Source organism: Thunnus thynnus, chromosome 17 (assembly GCF_963924715.1).
Source record: "Thunnus thynnus chromosome 17, fThuThy2.1, whole genome shotgun sequence".
Lineage (NCBI taxonomy): Eukaryota > Metazoa > Chordata > Actinopteri > Scombriformes > Scombridae > Thunnus > Thunnus thynnus.
This window is the reverse complement of record NC_089533.1, coordinates 2,746,370-2,772,086: the sequence shown is the minus strand read 5'-3', so window position 1 is coordinate 2,772,086 and position 25,717 is coordinate 2,746,370. Positions and strand designations below refer to the sequence as shown.

At 36.9% G+C, this 25,717-nt stretch overlaps 2 protein-coding genes across 3 annotated transcripts in view; one reads left to right on the top strand and one right to left on the bottom strand.

Annotated features, from left to right (window-relative positions):
• Positions 1-896: 896 nt before the first annotated feature.
• On the bottom strand, positions 897-8,361 carry LOC137201253 (uncharacterized). 2 transcript variants are annotated; one of them, XM_067616204.1, is made up of 5 exons: positions 8,288-8,361; positions 6,801-6,975; positions 5,522-5,692; positions 3,073-3,265; positions 897-1,162 (listed from the first exon to the last, which is right to left on the bottom strand). In XM_067616204.1, the coding sequence occupies exons 2-5, from the start codon at positions 6,948-6,950 to the stop codon at positions 1,050-1,052; spliced, it is 627 nt and encodes a 208-aa protein (XP_067472305.1). In that variant the 5' UTR covers positions 6,951-6,975; positions 8,288-8,361; the 3' UTR covers positions 897-1,049. The 2 variants fall into 2 exon arrangements, with proteins under 2 accessions (XP_067472305.1, XP_067472306.1); XM_067616205.1 differs by having other exon boundaries at positions 6,801-6,970; positions 8,288-8,342.
• A 1,721-nt stretch (positions 8,362-10,082) lies between these two features.
• The window catches only part of fus (FUS RNA binding protein), a 28,037-nt gene continuing 12,402 nt past the window's right edge, over positions 10,083-25,717 (top strand). The window contains exons 1-7 of the mRNA XM_067616196.1: positions 10,083-10,387; positions 12,482-12,506; positions 14,008-14,198; positions 14,294-14,474; positions 15,117-15,337; positions 15,954-16,158; positions 23,203-23,237. Coding sequence (XP_067472297.1) covers positions 10,375-10,387; positions 12,482-12,506; positions 14,008-14,198; positions 14,294-14,474; positions 15,117-15,337; positions 15,954-16,158; positions 23,203-23,237 — 871 coding nt within the window. The 5' untranslated portion in view covers positions 10,083-10,374. The remainder of the gene's footprint in view (positions 10,388-12,481; positions 12,507-14,007; positions 14,199-14,293; positions 14,475-15,116; positions 15,338-15,953; positions 16,159-23,202; positions 23,238-25,717) is intronic.

Genomic DNA, 25,717 nt, shown 5'->3' with positions numbered 1-25,717 from the left:
CAGTAAAAGTAGTGGTTTGGTCCCTCTGACTGATATATTATTATATATGACATCATTAGATTATTAATAGTGAAGCATCAGTGTTAGAGCAGCATGTTACTGTTGTAGCTGCTGGAGGTGGAGCTAGTTTACACTACTTTATATACAGTTAGCTAGTTTAGTCCAGTGGTTCCCAACCTAGGGGTCGGGCCCCTCCAAAGGGTCAGCAGATAAATCTGAGGGGTGGTGAGATGATTAATGGGAGAGGAAAGAAGAAAAAACAAAGTTCTGATACACAAATCTGTTTTCAGTTTTTGGAATTTTTCTCTAATCTTTGATTTTTGCTGAAATATTGGATCATTTGAACATTTATTGAAATGAAAGCATGTGAGAAGTTTAGAGGGAAAAATCACTATTTGGTGGAGCTGTTAACAACTCATAGACATGTGAAATGTGACCCCGACTACACACTGCTTTTTGTAAGACATCAAAAGCCAAAAAGGTTGGAAACCACTGGTTTCATCTTTAACAATGTGTTGTATTTTAAAAGCTTGTTATATTATCCATTGTGTCAAATCTTCATCTGAAAAGAAACTAAAGCTGTCAAATAAATGTAGTGGAGTAGAAAGTACAACATTTCCCTCTGAAATGTAGTGGAGTGGAAGTATAAAGTAGCATCACATGGGTACAAAAACATACTGTAGTACAGACTTGCTCCAGTGATGCACATCAATCAAAGCAGTAACTCCTGTTCTTCTGCTCTCACACGCTGATCTTCACATGTCTTTCTAATTTCATTTAGCTGCATATCTTGAATGACTGAGAATATTTTGTTTCCCTTCAGGCTTGTTTCCAGTTTTCACAGCATGTTCTTAGAGAGAGGAGTCTGGTGACGTGACTCTGCTGCAACAACTTCATCATGATCATTCAGAGTTTTATTCCAGATGGAGAATTTTAACAAATGAGCCGATTTACAGCAACATCTTCACCTCAGTGTTTGTCCTTTTAGGAAAGCAGAGGAGGAGGAGGAGGAGGAGTGTTGTGCAGTGCACAGTTGTATAACTGCTGTGTTAGTAGAGTCTGAGTGCAGAGCAGTCTGTCTCCCTGCGTCTCGCCACCCACAGCAGCTTGTCTCTGGACCGTCTGCTGGGCTTCACTGGACCAGTCTGCTGCTTCTGTTCACCTGCAGACGAATACAACGAATCAATACTCTCCATACAACACAGTTTACTTTTTACTGTAGAGAAAGAGAAAAGGTAAATGATCTCAGAAATGGCTCAGGATTAACAATGTTATATTAATATAAAACCGTCCATAAAACAATGTAGGATCTTTATTATTATTATTATTATTTTTTTTTTTACATTTGTAGGTGATATAATGTTATCATGCAGTGTTAGGAGCTGTCAACATAAATAAAATCCGCTGTCATATATATATAATAATAATAAATATATTTAAAAATCAATTGATAAACTGTTTATGGATAAAACAACCAGATGATTTGTTCTGTCTTATCCAGCAAAGTAAAAAAAATACGTGACAGATCTCTGACAGAAGGAATCAGCATTATATTTTATTTATTTATTTGGTTACATTTAAATAACGTACCTACAACGTCACGTCTCAGGACGATTTAACATCAGCTGCGCATCTTATTCACACTGAACTTGGGGGAAAAATGGATTCAAATACTCTGCTGCGTATAAAATGGAATGAGCTACAAACAATGTGAAGTTACACTGTTTAATTTCACTTGAAGATTTTAAAAGGTTTTACTTATATATTTACAATCTCACCTGTAATTAATTTTGTTAATGTGGAAATAACGTCTAACATGTGTCTGAGAATTATGCGTCTGTCTTTGCTTAAAGTGTTTATGTTTAATCTTGTCCACAGGTCTCTCCTGATCTCAGTGCGACGACCTGTTTAAATAAAGGATTAAATAAAAATGATCTGACTCGATCCCGGTATAAACATTTAAAACACGTTAGAACACGTTCTAGTCCAGAAAGCTCTTATTAAAACAACTCTTTGTTAATACAGATGTTTCCAATTCTGATGTTACTGTTTTTTTTAAATAATAATCACACTCATAATGAGTTCTACATATTTATATTATAATTATATTGACTGTGTGTTAACTACAAACATAATTTAATGTCGCAGTTCCTGCTGTGACCACTGGAGGGCAGCAAAGACTAATAATTCTAAATACACTCAAGTCAAAAACAGAACAAAGGTATTTATTGCATATTAAAAGTAAGCCTATTATACTATTAACATGAATACTGTATGACTATTGATACCTGTATAAATACTAATGATAAATATATTTCTTATCCCACTGAATAGTGCAGCGTTGTAGTTATCATGTCTATAAATGTGATGAACATGATTGAATAAGATTTCTATGTAGAGCTGCAACTAACGATTGTCTTCATTACTGAATAATCTGTGGATTATTTTCTTTCTACAAAATGTCAGAAAATTGTGAAAAATTACGGTTATAATTGTAAAGAGTTGACATTGATGTCTCTAACTGTCTTGTTTTGTCTGAACGACAATCAATAACCCAAAGATATTCAGTTTACTGTCATGTTTGACCAAAAAAAACGCATCAAATCATCACATTTGAGAAGCTGAAACCAGCAAATATTTGACATTTTTTGCAAAAAAAATAACAGAAATTATTATTCAATTATCAAAATAGTTGCAGATTAATTTTCTGTCAATTAACTAATTGATTAATTGACTAATCGTTGCAGCTCTGGTTAGTTTTGTTTACCGTAATTGAACCAAAGTATCCTCATTAACTGACAATGATGTATCAATGTGACACATAAAAACACTTTAATGATATGAAGAATAAAACTTCAATTCCAGCTTTCAGTTAACTTCTTAGTCTTTTAATTCAATGTACACGACTGTTGTTGTGACCTCAATGGTTTTGGTGAAATTGAGCCCATTCACAGTCACCTGTACAGCGACCAGGTGACCCTGCTGATCATAAACACTGACCCGGTGTGGTCTCTACATTCCAGTAACTGAGCCTCTAATAACACAGGAGTAGTTCTGCAGAGTTCACACTACCTGTCAGGATGTCGTGCTGGTGCCACTGTGTTGGTCTGCCGCAGGGCTGGTGTGGTGAGCCGTCGCTTACTGGGAGTCTGTGCTCTGTCATGTAGGTGGTCTCGTACTCAGACGGATCCGGGGGGTTGGTGATCTCTCTGACAGCCTGGCCGCTGCAATACCGAGCCCAGTTTTCTACCTTCATGTCGGCTCTCTGGAGAAAAGACGCAGGTCAAGGAGGGTGTGAGGGTTAAAAAAAACAGGTTTTAGTCACCCAAAACTCAACATGCAACTCAAAAACACACACAATGACAAACATCCAAGGCCCATAAAACAGAATTCAACTCAAACAGTGTCAACTGAACATGAACAGAATGTGATGAATCAAATGAAGCTCAAGTTCAAGTTTATTATTTGTCCCAGGTGGGAAATCTGTGCTGCAGCGAAACAAAAACATACAATACGCCACAGAAAGATACAACAGTTTACACAGATGAGTAAATATCCACATTAAACCCCCAAAATCATCACTAGAAATATGATGCACAACATCCATCGGGTCGCCAGCAACCTGCTTAAGCCAGTTCTAAGCGGCAGCATCACGCAGTAATGAGTAAGAGCAATTGGCACAATTTGGCCAATTGGAGATGTTTGGAGAGATTCGGGGACACCACAAATTAAAAACTCCTGAGCTCCCATAAGGTTAGACCGAGAGGTCTGGAATTTTATACAGGTTGACAAGATGTAGAAGGTTTATGGTGTTCTGCATAGTTCTGGCATAAAGCATGTCCTAATTATTGTTATTCAAATATGACTCATGATAGATGAGGACCAAAAATACTTTTTTGAGCCTTATTTGAACTGATGTAGTTTCGTTTGTGTTTCAGCCGCATGCTAAACAAACACATTTCCAGAAACTAGAAGATGAAGCCTGATACATGCATCATGGCCTTACAGTTCTTCTGTTATAAGCTTTTCCATTTGGCCAAATAGGTGAAAATTCTATAAAAAGGATGGATGTTAAGGGGTTAATAACTGTCGTAGTCTCTGTATCATTATCATCATCATCATCATCACCGAGGTAGTGGGCTAATCAACAACAGCATTCAAGGCTCCGGTAGTGACATGGATGATGATTTTTTTGTACCTGTTTTTTGTGGCCATAGAGATATTTAAACGCAGGCTAGATGGTAACACTTTCTGATCGAATGGTCTCAGCTTTATTAAGCACCTGCTTGTTGAATATGTGATTCAAACTACTGAGGTGTACTCCCACTATCTTACCTGCCACCTTCACAATCTTATCATTCTTCTCTTTGGCATCAAGGTTTCCACTAGGGATGTGCAGAGAGCCCAGTATTTGTATTTGTATCTGTATTTGTTGAGGCAGCAAAATTATTTGTATTTGTATTCTAATAAAAGTAGAAAGAGGCTTAAAAATCCTGTTTTTGTTTTTATTACACTTTTAATTTTAGAAAATTAAAGTGTTACAATAAGTGTTTATCTCTGGGGAACACCCCCAACTCCAGGAGTGACGTCCAAATTAGGAAATGTGCGTCATGTAGCAGGTGGATGTGACTCCCCTTGTTGAGACCTGCTGATAGACGTCACAGCGGAGCAGAGGAGAGACACTGAGATAATGATGTAACAGACCTGTGCGCTGGTATTTAACGTTTTTTTTTCTTCCCGAAAACAAATTATTTTTAAAATATTTGTATGAAACAAATATTCGTAAAAAAAAACCCTCACTATTTGTGCTTTGCCGAATAATGTATTTTTATTCGGGCACATCCCTAGTTTCCACACCAGCAGATAACAGAAAATGAATCAGACTCAATAAAAGCTCTATAGAATAGTGTCATTAGAGTCGTAACAATCTGGAATTTAGCAAGTTTCCTTAAGCAAAAAAGGCGTTGCTGGCCTTTCTTACACAACATTTCAGTGTTTGAATCAAATTTCAAATCACGATGCCCAGGTATTTATAATTGGTTATCGATCCACTGAATGACCCTTGACAACACTGGTGTGGGGAGCTGAGGGAGGTCGTCTGAAGCCTATAAACACATCTGACATGCTACATGTTAGTGTTTGAACATGAACTGAAGAGTGTTGTCACTGAACGCTTTCTGTGTGAAGACAATGCAAATTTGTCACAGTTTGATCCATAATTGTTGCTGTTGTGTCGACTGTGTGAAGAGTTTTGAAGACACAGTATTGAAGCAGGTACCAATCATAAAAAACTGTAATACAGTCATGTTAAAATGTCAGAAAAAAACTAAGTAAAGCCTTAAAATGACCTAAAAATACATTTCAGAGATGCACAGATTGATTTTGGTGTTTTTGTCATATTTGGAGTTTTGCATCATGCTGCCACTTTACTTTTTTTCTATTGGATTTGGATTTTGTTTTGCACTTGTCAACATCATTTTGAAAGTTATATAAATGAAGTTTATCATGAATGTAACTTTACCGGAGTGATGTGTTTGGGCGTGTGCACGTCTGCGCTGTGTGACTGCAGCGGGCCCCGCAGCACTGTGATGTCGTCGCTGAGGTCCAGCTGCGTCTGATGCTGCGAGGGGAAGCTGGGATCTCTCAGATGGAAGATGAGAGGACGTCCGTCAGCCGACCGGCCGCAATAACTCTGACAAGAAGAGACAAAAGAGACGAAATGAGATGATCATCCTCGGTAGATTCTTTTCACTCCTAATCAGTTATTAACTAAGTCATTTTGTCCTGTTGTGCATTGCTACTGTGCTTTTATGATTCTATCCAAATTTTATTTATTCTATTCTACATTTTTATTCATAATTATGTGCTTGTTTTTATGGGATTGTTATTCTCATCCCTCTGTGAAGCACTTTGTTGTCTTTAAATGTTCTCTTTTAAATAAACGACTTTATTTCATATTTTTGTAATTTATCTACTTTTTTTCTTGAATTCATATACTGGTATTTATTTTTTTTGCAGGTTCCTGTCTGTCTGCTGCTTCAGGTTACAGCCAGTAGCTTCCCAGTTTGATCACCTGTTGTAGATAAAGAAGATCTGATTGATAAATAAATAAACAGTGTTGGAGCAGAGAACTTTTTCACTTTCTGTCCTTTAGGGTTCATTTATGAGCTCTGAACATGCCAGTTTCCACACAGAAGTTGAGTTAAAACTAGGGATGTGCAGAGAGCCCAGTATTTGTATTTGTTGAGGCAGCAAAATTATTTGTGTTTGTATTTGTACTCGAATAAAAGCGGAAAGAGGTTTAAAAATCCTGTTTTTGTTTTTATCACGCTTTTAATTTTAGAAAATTAAAGTGTTACAATAAGTGTTCATGAAGTGTTCCCTTGGGAGCACTTCATTTGTGTCAGTAGTTCAGCTTTATCTCTGGGGAACACCCCAAACTCAGGAGTGATGTCCAAATTAGGAAATGTGCGTCATGTAGCAGGTGGATGTGACTCCCCTCACTGAGACCTGCTGATAGACGTCACAGCGGAGCAGAGGAGAGACACTGAGATAGCGATGTAACCAACCTGTGCGCTGGTATTTAACATGTTTTTTTTTCTTCCCGAAAACAAATAATTTAAAAAATATTTGTATGAAACAAATATTCATAAAAAAAAACCCCACTATTTGTGCTTTGCCGAATTACGTATTTGTATTCGGGCACATCCCTAGTTTAAACATGCAAACCTTTACATAATCTCTGACTCGTGCACGTTAAAGTGTTGGACACATCAGATCAGATATGTGAAGTTGCTGACCTGGGTGTGGGTGGTGGTGTAGCAGGGTGCTGTGTCACCCAGGTTCAGGGTGCTCTGATGCAGATGCCTCGGTCTGGGGTTCTTTGCTTTTCTGTGGCATTGCTGACTGTGGTGACTCGGCCTCTGCTCGCTGTCTATCACACTGTTCATGTCGTCACCTCTCAGGGCTTCTTTTCTTATCAGGAGATAAACAAGAAAACACAGAAGATGATGCACAGATGAATACAGTACAAAACCATCTAGTAAAAGTATAAAAAATACATTTTTGAATTATTTATTTAATTTAAAGATGAACCACAAAGGCGAAGATCATATATTCAGTGGTGGAAGAAGTAAAAGTACAACTAGAGCAATGTAAAAATACTCCATTAAAAGTAAAAGTCCTGCATAATAAAATCTTACTACAGTAAAAGTACATAAGTATTATGAGCTTGATGTAGTTAAAGTATTGCAGTAAAAGTACATAAGTATTATGAGCTTGATGTAGTTAAAGTATTGCAGTAAAAGTAGTGGTTTGGTCCCTCTGACTGATATATTATTATATATGACATCATTAGATTATTAATAGTGAAGCATCAGTGTTAGAGCAGCATGTTACTGTTGTAGCTGCTGGAGGTGGAGCTAGTTTACACTACTTTATATACAGTTAGCTAGTTTAGTCCAGTGGTTCCCAACCTAGGGGTCGGGCCCCTCCAAAGGGTCAGCAGATAAATCTGAGGGGTCGTGAGATGATTAATGGGAGAGGAAAGAAGAAAAAACAAAGTTCTGATACACAAATCTGTTTTCAGTTTTTGGACTTTTTCTCTAATCTTTGATTTTTGCTGAAATATTGGATCATTTGAACATTTATTGAAATGAAAGCATGTGAGAAGTTTAGAGGGAAAAATTACTACTTAGTGGAGCTGATAACAACTCATAGACATGTGAAATGTGACCCCGACTACACACTGCTTTTTGTAAGACGTCAAAAGCCAAAAAGGTTGGAAACCACTGGTTTCATCTTTAACAATGTGTTGTATTTTAAAAGCTTGTTATATTATCCATTGTGTCAAATCTTCATCTGAAAAGAAACTAAAGCTGTCAAATAAATGTAGTGGAGTAGAAAGTACAATATTTCCCTCTGAAATGTAGAAAGTAGCATCGCATGGAAATACTCAAGTAAAGTACAAGTACCTCAAAACTGTACTTAAGTACAGTACTTGAGTAAATGTACTTAGTTAATTTCCACCACTGACAGATGAATAGTGCAAAGTAAGCATAAAATATGGTTTTGAATTATTTATTTAATTTAAAGGTGAACCACAAAGGCAGAGATCATATATTTGTCTTCGTATTCAGCACATGTTGCATTTAATCAAAACTTTACAGAGATCAACAGAAACCACACGACATTTACTCCCCTCAAACAGAATAAAGAATGAAGACTAAATTTAATCTACATGAAGTAAATTAATGACAACACCTTCATCGTCTGCTCTGTTACTCACCTGAGATAAGTTGAGCTGCTTATGTGGAAACTTTGCTGTCATGGTGACGAGAAAACAAGAAAACCACAGTGTGGATTTCAAACATAAACACTATAAATCTGTCCTAGTTTCCTTTAAGTGTTTTCTAATAGCTGTAAATGTAAGAACTTTGATTATATCAGTCATGTCTTAACACATTGATTCTGGCACTGTGAACAGTCACAGAGTATGTAATTTCCCCCTTATCCTTATTCAGGAGCTCAGCCTTTCAGCATTGTTTTTGATTTCATGTTCAGATTTTGTAACATGTTCTTGTAAAACACTGCTCACACTCACATAGTCCCTGCTCGTACACAGATTTGCTCTGCCTCGCTCAAAACTGCTCAGCTGCATTCAGATATATCGTTGCTGTCTCCCTCTTTTTGTATTCAGGCTACTTGTGTGTGCTCGTAAAACATCTGCTCTCAAATCTTTATTTGGGAACCGTTCATCTCTCTCTCAGTTAACCTTCATATAAAGACCTCCATTTTTTTGGTTAAAACAATATTTTATTATTTATTGTTTATTGCCTTAGATACACACATAGGTACAGGAAGTAAAACTGTGTGAACACAAGAACACATTGTGGCATTTTGAAACAAAGAAAAAACAGACGACAACACTAAGAACAATAGTTTCCCTAAAAGAATAAATAGATGATCGAATAATATCTTAATTCCACAAAAAATATTAGAGAGCTCAGTCAAGACATCCTCCATCAGGCCTGTACACTTCACAAAAGCAATAAATGGTCACATATCCTGTTTTCCTTTTGATATATAAGTATTTTTCTCTGAGGGAAGTTTTGATAGCATCTGCCTGGTCCACTGTTTAATACCTGCTCTGCTTGTCTTTTTCCATAATCAGTCTATTGACATGCAGAAAACAAAGATATTCATGCTCCACTTTAATATAATTGTGTCCTTCTTGATACCATATGAGACCTTGTTTTTTAATTAATTCATCTTAATTCTGTCTCTTGAGTTTTCTATCAGATTTTATCTCAGTTATTATAATAATGTTAGAATTATAATAATTATTATCATTATTTACATGTATTCTTAATGGTACTCTTTACAGCTGCCACTTATTGTTGTTTGTGTAATAATAATATATAAATGCTTTGCCTGTTTTTTGGGTTAAATTAAACAGAAAATAAAGTTTTATTTATTTATAAAAAGAAATATGCAGTAGAAAAATGCATTTTTCTACTACAGTTGTTATAAGGACGGGTTCACAATTCACGTGTCTTAAACTATCAGTCAGGTGTCCATAGTAACAGTGAAAGAGGTTTTCCTCGCTGTAATGTTCATACTGGATATTAAAAGATCCTTCAAATGTGCTTTCAATGTCAATAATTTTAAGTGAAAAGAAAAGAATGAAATAAAATAAAATAATACTAATAATCATAATAAAATAAATTAATACTAATGTAATAAAAATAAATAACAATAAATAATAAGGTAAATGAAAGCTGGTTGTGAAACTAATAGATAAAAGGGACTATATGTCATAATAGTTCTCCTTACTCAGCAGAATACTTGAAAATGCTTACATTATGGTATGTTTCTTTGTCTCGTTTTATTTATATTATATAACTTTGGCACTAAAAAGACTGTAATGTTGAAAGATATCTACTTGATTTGACTCATTTGGACGCTGAAGCTTCATATTAATTTGATATAAATTTTTAAATACATTTTTGCACAGAAGGAGGACTGTGGATTTTGTCTCCCATCACTTCTATTGTAAGGTCATTATGAAGGGATCTTCTAATGGTCAGTATGAACAAGAGGAATGATTACAGCCAGAAAAACACGTTTCACTGTTCATTTGGGCTCCTGACTGTTGGTTTAAGACGCTCATGATAACCTGCCCTTTAATCCAGTAATTTAATCCGCATGCAGAAGCCTCAGCGCGCCCTCCTGCGGTGCGTGGCGGAGCTGCAGCGGAGGACCGTGACGGGACGCCGGTATCCATCTTCATATTGATCCTCCTCCTCGATTCAGTCTGTCCGTTAACAACAGACTGATTTATAGGTTTTATTTAAGGTTTTATCTGTCGTCGAAATGGCGTCAAACGGTAAGAAAAACAGACAACAATCTCTCGCTATCAGAAAATAGCCTCACCGAGGATGTAGCCGGTGGCCAGTGACGTGACTAGTTAACGTTAGTAACTGCCGTTGAGAGGACGTTAGGTCTCAGCTAGCTGCTAATTAACCTATATCTGTTGAAATTACCACCTTAAAGAGTGCAGTTTAAATCATAGCATGTCATAGCATCGCATGCCGGGTTGAAAGAAATGCTTCTGGTTAGCTAGCAGCGATATGTGTTATTATAAACCAAGCCGGCTGTGTTTGGTTAACGGTTAGCATTTAGCTCAAAGGGCTAATTCCCATGTAAGTCAACACATCCGTGCCCCTCTCTGTTTGTTAACAGCTAGCTTGTGCTACTGTCCCAGTTTCTGACGCCGGCCCCGCCTCTCAGCGCTCAGACTGCGGGCTTGTTCTGACGGCGGCCCCGCCTCTCAGCGCTCAGACTGCGGGCTTGTTCTGACGGCGGCCCCGCCTCTGAGCGCTCAGACTGCGGTTTATTTTGGATGATGGAGACGATTTTAGTGTAACCCAGATCTATCTTGGGGCTGCAACTAACGATTATTGTCATAATCGATTTATGTGCCGATTATTTTCTCGATTAAGAAATAATTTATTATTATGATTATTATTATTATTATTATTATTGTGTGTGTGTGCGTGTGTGCTTGATGTTCATTTTTAACAGTTGTATTTCTTTATTTTTAAATTTTGCTTTAAAACAATTTGATCATGTTAATCAATTACTTTCATGTTGTTGTTTACCTTAACCACCTTGAACTGCCATTGTGAATAAAAAGTGCTAGTTATACAAATAAAGTGGACTTGACTAATCGATTAGTCACTTCGGGTGATTTCAGCAAAAGTGGGACATTTAAGCATTGCACTTCAATACTAGAAGATAACTCTAAATTGAATTACCAGCTACATATTAATATATATTTATTATTATTATTGACAAAAACAGAATAAACAGACTAAATGACAACAGACAGGGCCATCATAGGTAAAGTAAAACACTAAACATGATTTAAAATGCGAATGAAAAGAAAATAGGTTACATTGCAATATCAAGGTCTGTATGTCTTTTATATCTGTGATGGTCCTTTAGAGTCACAGAGGTCCTTGACTTTGTCTCACATAAAGCTTAAATGCATTTGAGGAAGGTAATTATAACTCCCCCTAGCTGAGAGTTTGTTTTATAACTTTCTTCTGCAAACCTTAAGATGAATATTTTAATATTCTTCATTTTGTAGAAGAGGAAATTATAACTTTTTTATGTCAATAAAAAAGAAGGAAAAAAATACAGGACAGCTGATAACAACAGAAAGTAGTATATAAATATAAAAAATAAGGGATGAAAAAAAAAATCAATACAATAAGAGACAAATAAATATTCAAAATAAGTTGAAAATTAAATAATTATAAGAATAATAAAAAAGTTAAAAAGAAAATCTTTTTAAAAAAGGGGTGATTAATTTGACCTTGGGAGTTTCATCAAATATATTTCTGTAATATTTTAAGAACCAACAACAGCAATGATTGTGCATTAACAAGTACAACACCACCTGTTCATGACCAATCATTGCTGTTGCTGTGACATCATTATTTTGGACATTTTGGGGAATAAAACAGACTGGTAAATGAATTTGACCTTAAAAAAACATCATAGATTTATTTAAATATTAATCTCCAGCTACAGCAGAGTCAATATTTGATCTCAGTTCAAAATAAGAAAACACAGTGTTTTCTTTATTTTTCTGGAAACTATATTTTTTGCATTGTCCCACTTTTGCTGAAGGTGTTCATGTAAAGTGAGACACTTTTCTAAGCATGTTTCATGCAGTATTCCAGCAATATTATATATATGTTAGTTTAATAATGTTTGAAAGTTTGATGAGGCAGGTACAGTGGCTCAGGACTTTAAAGCTATTGTGCCGTAAAGCAGAGGTTGCTACTTAGTCAGATCAAGAATATCAATATTTGATACCGATCATTTGATTGGATTTGAACCAGTCCTGTTTGATATATACTTTTAAAAATCAAGATTTTAATATTAACACTGTATTTTATTTATTCCACAGACTATTCCCAACCATCTTCCCAGGGGTAAGTAAAGTAATACTCGATCATTAACTGTTAACATAAATCATAGCTAAACCTTAAAATGAAGATCGGGACTCTGTGTGGGGGTCACTTGATTTGCGGATAGGGTCACAGGAGATTTCTAAGACTCACTTGTTCATATTGGTTTAGTTTTTGAATATATCATACTTTCAGCCTCCATTCTCTTAAAAGTACCTAGAATATAAATGTATATCATAAGCAAATCAACATGAGAACTTTGTAACTCTCTCATTTCTGGGTTCATGAGAATTACCCTAAAAACTGTGTGAAAGTATGAGAAACCATGGAAATAATTGTTTTAACAATGTAATAATTTAATTCTTATATTGTGATCTTTATGGAACATTATTGAAAGATAATAACTCTTTATTATTCTGTATTCTTTAATCTATATTTGGATCCTCATTAGCTTCCACAAAGTGGTTGCTAGTGTAGGAATTTGTGCACTCAAATAGCTTTATGATTTTATGGGGAATTATGAATTATTATTGAGCACAACTCCAACATAAAATTATTTATCCAGCGACATAACTCATATTAGAGCAGGTATAATAATAGGGAAGTGGTCTTCCTTGTTGGCCTCACAAGAGAGGTCAATTAGAATTATTTATTAATTAATTTTAACTATGATTTTTCAAGGGTATAAGGTCTTTTTAGGTCTTTTAAGTGACTGAGATGCAAGCACAAGAAAACACCAACAAGTTCACTTTAATTACATACACATTTATTACTAATACTACACCTACAAGTATTAAACACTACAACATTTAACAAACAAGACACAAGAGGGAAAGGGAAACTGGAACACAAGGCTATGGCTAGTGAATGATTCAAATGCATGATGCAGAGTTATCTATTGGGTAGTTTGGTATGAGGGACCTGGTAAACAGATGAGATGACTGTTACCTGAGAAGCAGCGAGACAAATCAACGGTACAACAGCTTAGTTCTGAATTACTAATTGAAGTTACAAATTATGTAAGCACCAGGGTATAAGCAGTTGCTGAAGGCTTTGTATGAATACTTGCTAGCTCCCTGGTGCTTTTAATCAAAGCAGAATGGTACTAAACATGATTGTGTTGTCATGGATGATGAGATTATGTTAGTGGTACATTTCTTGGCTTTAAGGCAGTGGAATAAAAATCTGTACTGTCTGCCTTCGAAACATGCAGGGACTTTACCCTACACTAGTCTTGCTGGAGTCCAAACAACATGAACAACAATAAAACAACAATTTAACATCACATTGATCAATAAAACAAGAGAAAGCTGAACAAGTCAAACATAGAAGTCAGAATATGAGTGAAATAACTCTGAAAAGGTCGACAAATTTGTCAAAATAGAAACAAGAAGAAAATAAAAACCAACAAAAAGTTCCAAAACCGCAACAACTAAAAGTAACATCTATGTAAGATTCATCAGAATCAGATCTGTTTATTGTTGGTGTACAAGCCTTTTTTAAATTTTTTTTTTACTTCTTACAGTTATGGGTCCTATGGTGGAGGTGGAGGTAGAGGTGGAGGTGGAGGTGGTGGTGGTGCTAACCAGGGCTATGGTCAGTCCTCTGGCCAGAGTTACAGCCAGCAGGGTTACGGAGGGTACAACCAGAGCTCTGACAGCAGCCCTGGCTCCTACAACCAGGGAGGATATGGCAGCTATGGACAACCTCAGTCAGGTAGAAGAATACTCAGACTCAACTGTCCTTTTAAGTCACAGACTGTGGTGTCTATATATTTAATCCCATGTCCTGTCTCCTCCCTTGTTTCCCAGGAGGATACGGTTCTCCACCCTCTAACCAGGGTGGAGGTGGGTATAATCATTCCAGTCAGTCCTACAGCTCTGGAGGCTACAGTGGCAGCAGCAGCAACCAGCCCTCCAACACGAGCTACAACCAGCAGTCATCCTTCTCTGGTTACAGCCAGCAGCAGCCTCCTTCTTCATCCTCTGCAGGGTAAGACTCCACCAGTCGCTGATTCTCTACTGACTTCAGCCCCTTTTGGACAGAAGTTGTGTTTCTTGGAGGATGTGAATGATGACGTATGAGGAATAACCTTCTGTGACTACACTCATCTTTCAGGATGAGTTTATTTAGAGCCCAGTTTCTTGTTAATTCAAAACGTGGATGTGAATTATCATTTGAGGATTTGAAGCATTAATTTTCAGCTAAATCTTTTGCCTTTTTTCTGTGATATTGTACACAGAGAAAAAGAGGAAGACAGCACAGCAGTCTATACATTTTTACAAACCTAACTGTAACTGAAATTAAAGTTTTTTTTCAAAAAAACATTTTTTGAAGATTATTTTTCTTGATTAACTGATTTGTCTATAAAATGTTGAATTGTGAAAATCTGGCTTTCACAATTCCTCAGAGTCCACTAGTCCTACAACGTAATGATAATTGCTGATTCATTTTGTCGATTAATAGACTAATCGTTGCTGCTCTACTTGTGTTGATTGGAGCACCTTTTCCAGTTGTTGTCCCTAAAAGCGGTACAGAGAAGTGTGAAAGTTGCTGTTGAAATCTAGTTTAAGATATGCGCTTTCTGAGTGCTTTCTAATTTTTCACTGCATCTCTTCTCCCCACCTCCCAAAGCTATGAAGGAAACTCTCAGGCCCCTGGCTACAACCAGCCACCAGGCGGTGGACAGGGCGGAGGCGGCTATGGGAGCAGTGGAGGTCAGTCTGGTGGATATGGAGGCAGTGGGAGTCAACAACCATCCCAACACGGAGGAGGTCACTACAACCAGCCTCCGAGCTACAACTCCCCCCCTCCACAGAGCTACAGTCAGCAGAGCCAGTATGGTCAAGGTGGAGGTGAGGGATGGGTTTATATGAACTTTTTATTGATAAGTTGATGAATTAATTGAAAAGAAAATTAAAACTACTTTGATCATGGAGGAATTTGGTTTTAGTCTCTCAGATATGATGATTTAATGCTTTTCTTTGCCATACATGACAGTAAACTGAATGTTGATTCGACAAAACAAGACATTTAAAGATGTAACCACTGACTCTGGGAAATTACAACAGGCATTTTAACTATTTTCTGACATTTAATAGACAAAACAATCAAGAAAATAAATCTCAGATTAATTGATAATGAAAATAATCGCTAGTTGCAGCCCAAAGAAAACTGATATCAGTGAGGTGTGTTGATTATTGGCTAGAACATTGTTGGAAAACAAGTTGCTATTGAGTTTTGTCACATGTCATTTTTCAATATTTTGACCACCACAAATTAATTTTGTTCTCCATTTCATTCCATTCACCTCAACAAACACAGTGTTTGGATAAAAACAAATTAAACAAAATGACTAACAATGTTACATAATTTGTGTTTTTAAATATCGTGGTGTCATTTAAAGTGTGTGTAGCACTCCAGAGCAGGTAATTCTGTTGGGGTTTGATTGTCTCAACTCATTTCATTTAGGATACGGAGACGACAGCCCACCGATGAGTGGAGGAGGAGGAGGAGGAGGAGGAGGGTACGGTGGTCCAGACGGAGGTTACGGAGGGCAGGATGGCCGCGGTGGCAGGGGCCGTGGGGGTGGATTTGGAGGCCGTGGTGGCGGTGGATATGAACGCGGTTTTGACCGAGGAGGCCGAGGTGGACCAAGAGGAAGAGGAGGAATGGGGTAAGTGTTTAGAACTCACCCATGTGGAACTGTGAAAAGAGATAATAGAGAAGGTACTGTTCCAGGTGTTGTCCGTGGTGAGTTGTTGTTATTTCCCCTCCCACTCGCTTTTCAGGGAAATTAATCCCAGGGAGTCTTAAATTCCCACAAAACAATTCATCAGGTTTCTGTCTGATTTCAGAGCCGCATGTTGACTCCATACATGCACCTTTATTAGGTGGACACATAAGAGGGGAGACCCAAAAATTTCTGGAATTGTTAAAAAAATGATTATGAACCTTTCTAATCCCCTTCAAAGTTCTCTCCTTGAGATGTGATACACTTGTCCCAGCGCTCCTTCCATCCCCGGAAACATTTCCTTTAGTTGTCTTTTGTCACTGTGTCCAAGGCCTCCTGCGATCCCTCCTGAATTTCTTCCACGGTGGTGAATTTTCTCCCTTTCAGTACCAATTCCCAACCCTACACCTGTGCTATTGATGGCTTCCGGGAATTTTTGGGTCCCACCTCATATATACATATTAAAAGTATATCTGCGTTTTATAACACTACCCAAAATTTGGTTCCGATCTGATACCAAGAAGTATCTCAGCCAATCATCCGTATCAATCGATGCAGATACTTTCATGTAGGTGAGAAAAGGCACATGTCATGATTTATCATGACAGTAAAATAAATAAAATAAATACATAGATCATGACACATTTTCTGTCCTCTACAAAAAAGGTGTCATGTGTGTCATGACCACTAAGACATCAGGCATTTTTATTACTCTATTAATCACTTTCTCAAACAGAAGAACATTTTAGTGATAAATAACAAACTTGTGTATTGTGTGAATTCTCTGAACTGACGAGGTCACCACTGTGCATGTACTAAGAAGAGGAATGTGAGACGGATCAATTTTATCTTTTTGTATTGTAGTAAACACAGACAAACTGTCTCTGCCTGGATGTTGGGGCTGGGCGGTATGCATGAAATCACTATCACAATATTAAAAATAATATATCCTTTTTTATCTTTTTATCTCAATATTTAATGCTGTGTGCAAAATCATATACAAAATAATCAAATCGATGCTCGGTAAACAATTAATTGTTCCACTCTTCAAACGAGTGGAATGTATTTAGGTTATTTTTAACTACAGTTTGTTCAGAATCATTAATTTAATACATTAAAATCAAGAAAAATATCTTGGACAACTTAATTAAAAGAAAGAAAGGAAAAAAAAAAGCTTAATTGACCTTCGACTCCCAAAAAATACCCAGAGCTTACTAAAGGACCTTGTTTATATGCCTAAAACGTAGTTGCCCAAGAACAACACCAAGGTAGTGTTTCAAGTCACCAGTTGTCTTGTAAACCTGGTATATTTCAAAAATGTTTGACATCATAGTGGAAATGGGTTCGGAGCTTCTTTGGGCTCTTTAAGATAAGCTCTTTATGGCTGAACGCTGGTCAGAAAACATATCCTCAAAGTCCACAGTATGACTATTACTGTCAGAAGTAAGAGGTGTATACATGGGTTTCTGTATGAAATCTTTCAAATTACAATCATTTGACAGGCAACTGAAAAAAAAGGGAAGACCGTGGTTTCAGTGATTCTCTTCACAGCAGAGAAAACGTTGGAGGAAATGAAGGTAAAGCCAAAGTGCAACCCATAAACAGATACGGTTGTCTGTAAGTAAGATTTTTAAACTTCAACAACATGAACACAAAGCTTTTAATATCAAATATCTGTCTCATTGTAAAGGTTTAACAAAAAGAGGCAACTAACAAACCCTGCTTAAACTGAACTGCAACATATAACCATGTAATGGTGGTTTTCAATGGTGATTTAGAGACAGAACATGGTGCTGTGTGTTACTAAAGCAAGTCTTTCTCCTGTCAGTGGTTCTGTTGCCACTTTCCATTTCTATAAACACAAAAAGCTTCTGTTCAGCAGACTGTGCAGCATCCCGACTGCCAGTGATATGAAAAAAAAAGAGTTGGGCGCTCAAAGTAAAAAAGAAAATTACTTTTACAAATGTAATTTTAAGTTCTTAATATGTAACTGAAAGAAGGAAAAATAATTCAACTCCTGCGTATGGTCAGATTTTGACATTACAAAGTCAGAACTCAGCATTGCATGGAGAACCAGGTTATAAACATCCACAAAACTGCAAATTTTATTTATTTTAAAATTTGTGTTGTTTTTTTTACAGAGAGAAAGCTCTGTTACACAGAAAAGGAAAACTAAACAAGAAGCGTCTCTCACAGGTTGAGAATGAATTTATGGTGGCTGTTTGTGTGAAGCTCAGAAATGCAAAACCTGAGACTTGATTACAACACAGCGTGGCTACGAGCTCAAAATGATTAATGCATCATTTTGGCATACTTAAAACTGGGTATAATCAATATAAAAATCATAGTAACACTGTCTAACACTGTCTGATCTGTCAGTGTATAATGTGTTGGTCGTGGCTCGTAGTGATGAACCTACAGAGAATTATCAGTGACTCTGCAGCTCCTCTCGGCTTTATGGAACTTTATAGCGAGTTTCAATTCATTGTTTAGCTGTCTGGCTTCAACTTTACTGTCTTCGTTCACTCTCATAATGTCGTTTTCAGCCGCAGCAGGCAGCTGTTTTCAGAGAAAAAGCTGTAAAAAGCCGCTGTACACTACCTGCTCAGCACCAAACAGCAAACAGACACAGTTAGCTGTAGACTAGCTGGTGAACATAGTGGAGCATTTAGCAGCTAAAGAGCCAGATATTTCCCTCAGGAGTTGGTACAGAGCAGAAACAGAAGCTAAAAGAGAGTGAATACTGGACTTACATTCACCAGGTGGACAGAAACACGACTCCAGATGAATGATAATGTTGCCCCGTAACTGCTGGATGTGGAAATGAGCAACTGTGAGGTTCAGCATATCATTTTAATGTTCACAACTCCTAAGCGGACAAAAAATAATTTAATGCAGGTTTAAATGGTCTGTACTTCAAATTGCATTTCTGTCCAAACTTGAGAAGGAAATGCATAAATACAAAAAATACAGATAAATATTTTTTGGGTTGGGGCAAACCTGTTTAAACCCAATAAATTGTACAGGACAATACAGACACAGAACAAAGACTTTACAATAAGAGCATAAATCATATGGATTTGCTTGACCTGAGGTGGAATCATAAAAACAGACTTTGGTATGGTAAGTTGTTTTTGTTTTTATCACAGAGGTTGCACAATATTTCATTTATTATTATTATTATTATTATTATTATTATTATTATTATTATTATTATTATTATTATTATTATTATTATTATTATCATCATCATCATTATTATTTGTAATCTCATAATGTTGGTGATGGACTTATAGACAAACTAGTTTGCCATTTCATTGTCTGTTCCCTCATCGTGGATTTGAATCTCCTTCCCTACCATTACAGTCTTTAAACCTCAATCTCATCTTCACAGTATGAAGCACAGAGCACTAATGTCTTGCATATCACTTGAATTTCTGCCTGTGTTGTTTAACAAAAGTGTTTTCTTCATGTAGTGGTACAATTATTTGTTTTCTGGGTATTCTTGGTTAAAGGTTAGAGTTGTAACTTTGAGAATGGAGAAACATTTTAGTGTAAGTAAAAAGCCGCTTGTGCTTGCATCTTATCACACCTCTGGTATTATGAAGTGTATGTATATGAAGGGCAGAACAATATTTGGAACTAACTAAGTGTTGATGAGTAAACTAAAGACAGAGGTAAAAAAGACAAATTTGAAACAGACATTCAACAGCACAACAAACGTTTTGTAATTTTAGATTTTAAGCCTTCGTACTGAGATCTGTGAAAGAAATTCAGATAGCTTGCCCAGTAAACCTTTAAACACTTTTAAAAGATCAGGCTGTTAATATTCTATATTTCTGCTATTGTCAACTGATCCCATAAAAAGGCCAAAGTCAACAATACATTAGTCCATCACTTAAAGGATATGTCTGGAGATTTTCTATATTTTTCTTATTGTTAACAAATCTCATGTTTGGATCCAAACCAACAATGAACTGATCTACTAACAAATATTGTGTGTGTATCAAAGCCTGATATATCTTATTCCTCTGTGCCGTAAACCTCTGTTGTTGACTAAAAACTGTTAAAAACATGTCAGTGAGTCACAGAGCTGCACTGGGTGACATGTTCCTTCATCATGAAGAGTTTGGTCACGTTAGTTTGTTTAGAAACGGCTCCAAAGACTAATAACAGCATCACGTTTTCAGTCTCTGGAGAGTAGTTCTGTGTAAGGCAGACGCCACTGAGCATGTGCGGGAACGCTGTTCTGTTTACAGCTTCACTAGCTTGTTGTGTTACATATCACAAGATCACAACCTACAGTTTGGCTCTGCACATGAGATTGTTGACAATAAGACAAATATAGAAAATTTATAAGGCTTTCCTACTCTGTATGTGGCTCTTAGCTCCTTTGCCCATTGGTTCCTACTGAGTCTTTAAAAATAGCTCACAAATAGTATAATTTAATTCTTAAAAAAGGTTCATTCATTTTCCTAAAACAGCTGTTCACTGTAGTTTTAATCAAACAGACAGGAGGAAATAGTGCATTTACTGAGTGACAAATTAAAGGAAAAACTGGTCCAGATCTGAATGCTTGATCCCTACAGTGAGGGGATCTGGTGGCTCTGTCATGCTTTGGGGAGTATTTTGCTGGCATGGTTTGGGTCCACTTGGCCCCTTAGAGGGAAGGGTCACTGCAAATCAATACAAAGTTGTTCTGAGTGATCACCTTTATCCTGGGATGAAACATTTCTATCCTAATGGGAGTGGTCTCTTCCAGGATGACAATGCCCCAATTCACAGGACACAAGGGGTCACTGAATGGTTTGATGAGTATTAAATGATGTGAATCATATGCTATGGCCTTCACAGTCACCAGATCTCAACCCAACTGAACACTTAAGGGAGATTTTGGACTGATGTGTTAGACAGCGCTCTCCACCACCATCATCAAAACACCAAATGAGGGAATATCTTTTGGAAGAATGATGTTCGTCCCTCCAATAGAGTTCAGAGACTTGTAGAATCAATCACTTTAGGTTGGTTTTTCCTTTAATTTGTCACCAGTCTGTATATCAGGCTTTGGATATGCACACAATACTTGTTAGTAGATCAGTTCATTGTTGGTTTGGGATAGAGCTGAAACTATAGCCTCTTTCACACGTAGTTCCTGGTAAATTACTGGAATAACCTTTCAGGAACTGCTAGTGATTTTCACTATTCAAACATGCAACTACATTCAGGGACATTTCCATCTTGCACCTTTTCACACATGCCATGGTTATGCCGAAATAAATGGGGCAAGGGACAGTCCAGCAGACAGCAGTAATGCAACACTTGCAGATGCCAACCATCATAAAACTCAACAGAAGAAGAGGGCAAAACTCACAAAACTCAGATCGAACTTTCAAACTAGGCAGTCCTGATCAAATATGAATCAAGATTCTCTTACTGCATTGTCTATTTCTCGCCTCAAATGTGTCAAACATATTTTGGTGTACTGTCTAGCTGTAATATGAGAAAATTTGTGACATGGCTGCCATGTTGAAAATAGACGAGCCAAAACTAAGCACCGCTCAACTCGCAGTATGTTACCCACATGTCAAGTCTACAGACGTAACCCTTTACGTTCCCTTCCCTGCAATATTACTGCTTTCATTCACAACACAGCTGTACCGACATTTTCCCAGAAATATTACTAGGTCTTGAGGTGGGATATTGGCAGTACAGATTTCCCTGAATATCGATCCCTGCTCCTGTTCACACATGACCCCATGCAGGAAATGTTCCTGAACATTTCAGGTATAGACTGCATGTGTGAAAGGGGCTCATTAGTCAGTTGTAAGAAAATTAATCATTTTTTGATAATAATAATCAATCATTTTCTCTAGCAAAAATGCCAAACATTTACTGATTCCATCTTCTCAATTATAAATATTTTCTCAGTTTTATATCATTGCAAACATAATAAATTTGGGTTTTGGACTGTTGCTCAGACAAAACAAGACATTTGAAGACTTTGGGCTTTTGGAAACTGTGATGAGCAGTTTTCTGACATTTTATGGTGCAAATGATTAATTAAGGCAATAATTGCAGACTGATTGATAATGAGTTAGTTGCAGCTTTAGTTTGGGGTTTTTTGGGGTCATGGGGTTGATTGACAATAAGAAAAATATAGAATATCATTAGACTCAGCCTTTACGTTTGATGTCAATATATTGTTTTTTCCCTCCCATTAAGTGTCTTTGTGTTTGGAAGAATTAGCCAAAAATTGTTTCCCCGGCAAGTAAACCGTGGTCCGCACACTAACATGCCACAAGACATTACCATCACCTGCTTTGTCACCTGTTACCACCACCTTCCCAACCAGCCCTTACTGTGTCATACTCTGCTTTAATCAATCTTTGAATCTTCTCCTAGGCTCTTATCCTCTCTCCAGGCTGGCTTTCTGCTCTTAAGCCACCATTTGGGAAATTGCATAACTGGGGGAAGGCAGTCCACAGACAGTTAATAGTGTTGTTGTAGTTGGAGGGAAGAATAATGAAACAATAATTTGGGGGGACATTAAAAAAGCCTCAAAGAACACCTTTTTGGGTTTGTTAAGAGTAAAGGTTGCCTGAGACCTAAAAATATCCAACACCTGCCCTGGGATCAAAGGATGTAATGTTTGGGTTGGTTAATTGACACAAAACCAAGATATATGATGAAATAACATGGGTATGTAAAAGTCACAGAAAGACTTGATAACATTTTTGGTTACTAAATGGCCAATTTTCATCTGCGTGTGAACATATTTTCCATAAAGACAAGGTCTTTAAACTGGCCTCTTGTCCTCAAGGTTTATTCAAGAGATTGAGAAGGGGTTCAGTAGGACAAGAGCCAAATGAAGAGGGGTGGGTTTTATAGAGAGACAGTGAGAGTGAAAGTTACCCACTACCTGTTGAGAGAAATCGCTGTCAGCGCCAAGCCTTCAATGTGTGTCGTTTTTCTCCTCCTCTCCATCAGAATGGGCGATCGTGGAGGATTCAATAAGTTTGGTGGTAAGTGACAAAAAACACTTGAGCAAAAAAGGTTTGTTGAGTATGAAGAGTCAAAGCTAAAAGGAGGGGGCGATCAGAGTACTTAAAGCATGAAGTGGGCAAAAAGCTGTGGTAATTTGAAGTCACCTAAGTAGAAGGAAAAAAATTAGTTTCACTATTAGACTGATATTCCTGATTATTACAGAGGAATGTAAACACATGCAGAGAAACATGTGATTATGTGGAGCATATTGAAGTTTCCAACTGTTGGAAAAACATGAATATGACAGAGGAGGTCGAACTTATTGTTGTTATTTTAACTCCTCAAAATGCTCCCCAAAGGCAGTGGTGGAAAGTAACTAAGTACATTTACTCAAGTACTGTACTTAAGTATAGTTTTGAGGTACCTGTACTCTACTTGAGTATTTCCATGTGATGCTACTTTATACTTCCACTCCACTACATTTATTTGACAGCTTTAGTTTCTTTTCAGATGAAGATTTGACACAATGGATAATATAACAAGCTTTTAAAATACAACACATTGTTAAAGATGAAACCAGTGGTTTCCAACCTTTTTGGCTTTTGACGTCTTACAAAAAGCAGTGTGTAGTCGGGGTCACATTTCACATGTCTATGAGTTGTTAACAGCTCCACCAAATAGTGATTTTTCCCTCTAAACTTCTCACATGCTTTCATTTCAATAAATGTTCAAATGATCCAATATTTCAGCAAAAATCAAAGATTAGAGAAAAAGTCCAAAAACTGAAAACAGATTTGTGTATCGGAACTTTGTTTTTTCTTCTTTCCTCTCCCATTAATCATCTCACGACCCCTCAGATTTATCTGCTGACCCTTTGGAGGGGCCCGACCCCTAGGTTGGGAACCACTGGACTAAACTAGCTAACTGTATATAAAGTAGTGTAAACTAGCTCCACCTCCAGCAGCTACAACAGTAACATGCTGCTCTAACACTGATGCTTCACTATTAATAATCTAATGATGTCATATATAATAATATATCAGTCAGAGGGACCAAACCACTACTTTTACTGCAATACTTTAACTACATCAAGCTCATAATACTTATGTACTTTTACTGCAATACTTTAACTACATCAAGCTCATAATACTTATGTACTTTTACTGCAATACTTTAACTACATCAAGCTCATAATACTTATGTACTTTTACTGTAGTAGGATTTTTCATGCAGGACTTTTACTTGTAATGGAGTATTTTTACATTGCTGTATTGGTACTTTTAATTAAGTAAAGGATATGAGTACTTCTTCCACCACTGCCCAAAGGTAGAGTAATGGTGCATAATGTTTGCTATGGCATGGCCTTACAGGTAAGAACTCTCAAAGTGATGGAAAAAGTCCAGCAGAGGGAGCTGCATGCAAACATCATAGCCTTTGTTATTTTGCATCTTTGATGTTTTAATCTGATGGATGGGTCCTCAGTGCTTTCATTTGGTCTTCTTATGTCTCTATATGAGTCATGAAACCAGCAGTGGTTAACGGGGTAGTCTGTCAAAATCAACAAAATAAATGTAATAAGAAAAGCAATACTGACATTAAAACTATAAACCGAGAAAATGCTCAGTGCTCACGTTGTTTTAGATTTTGCAAACATGATGCAGGTCGGGTGTTACATATGAATGGATGAAATCATATTTATGTTCATCAGGTGAAAGAAATGACCTCATACCAGCGTGGCTGTCAAACTTGTTGAGGGAAGTTTCCAAGAGATGACAGTTGAAAACTGGTTTGCTCGATTAACCCAGATATGATATCAAGTGCCAGTAACTTGATACGGTGCTTCCTGTACTGTAAATGGAAAGTCTTTGTTTCTCGACAACTGGTTAGTCCATTTGGAACAATAGACCAGGTGGTATTAAAACTTAATCACATTAATTAGTAATTACTTCATTGTGTATGTAAACCAAAAGTCCAAAGGTTGATAAACAAATGTTTGGTTTAATTAGTCTGACGGTGTGTTAGAGGTTTACTTTTTACTGAAGGAAGGTTTATGTTTGTGACTGAAGGTGTAATCTCAGGTCTGTGGTGGGGGCATAGAGATACTGACATTAATATTTATATTATTTAGCTTGAGGTTGCTATAATTTTTCAAATTTATGTATTTATTTGTCACAAAAACCAGAAGATGAACGAATCAGTGACGATCTTAAGGATTGTATCAGGCTGATCCAAATATTTGAATGAATCAGTGTCAGCTGAAATAAGTAACTTTCCTGTGTTTTGTTCTCCTCAGGCTGCTAGTGTTGCAGCACTGCTCTCCTCTATGACAGCTTAGCTCTACAGTGCTGAATTTCACTTCACATACAAGTGAAGATTAGATTGTGTGAATGTGAAAAATAATTTGAACTCACCAGTGCAACTTACTAACTACTTCTAACACCAGAATTGCTGAAATACACAGATTCACTGATGCTAACAAATCTGTTATGGAATCTCTTGTACTCTGTCAGTGTATGAA

Bases quoted from the DNA above. Each gene is read 5' to 3' on its own strand.
- LOC137201253 (XM_067616204.1), bottom strand. From the start codon at position 6,950: ATGAACAGTGTGATAGACAGCGAGCAGAGGCCGAGTCACCACAGTCAG. The intron at 3,266-5,521 runs GTAAAGTTACAT...TCTTTTCTCCAG, and splicing joins CGCCCAAACACATCACTCCG to AGAGCCGACATGAAGGTAGA. The intron at 1,163-3,072 runs GTAGTGTGAACT...ATTCGTCTGCAG, and splicing joins CCAGCACGACATCCTGACAG to GTGAACAGAAGCAGCAGACT.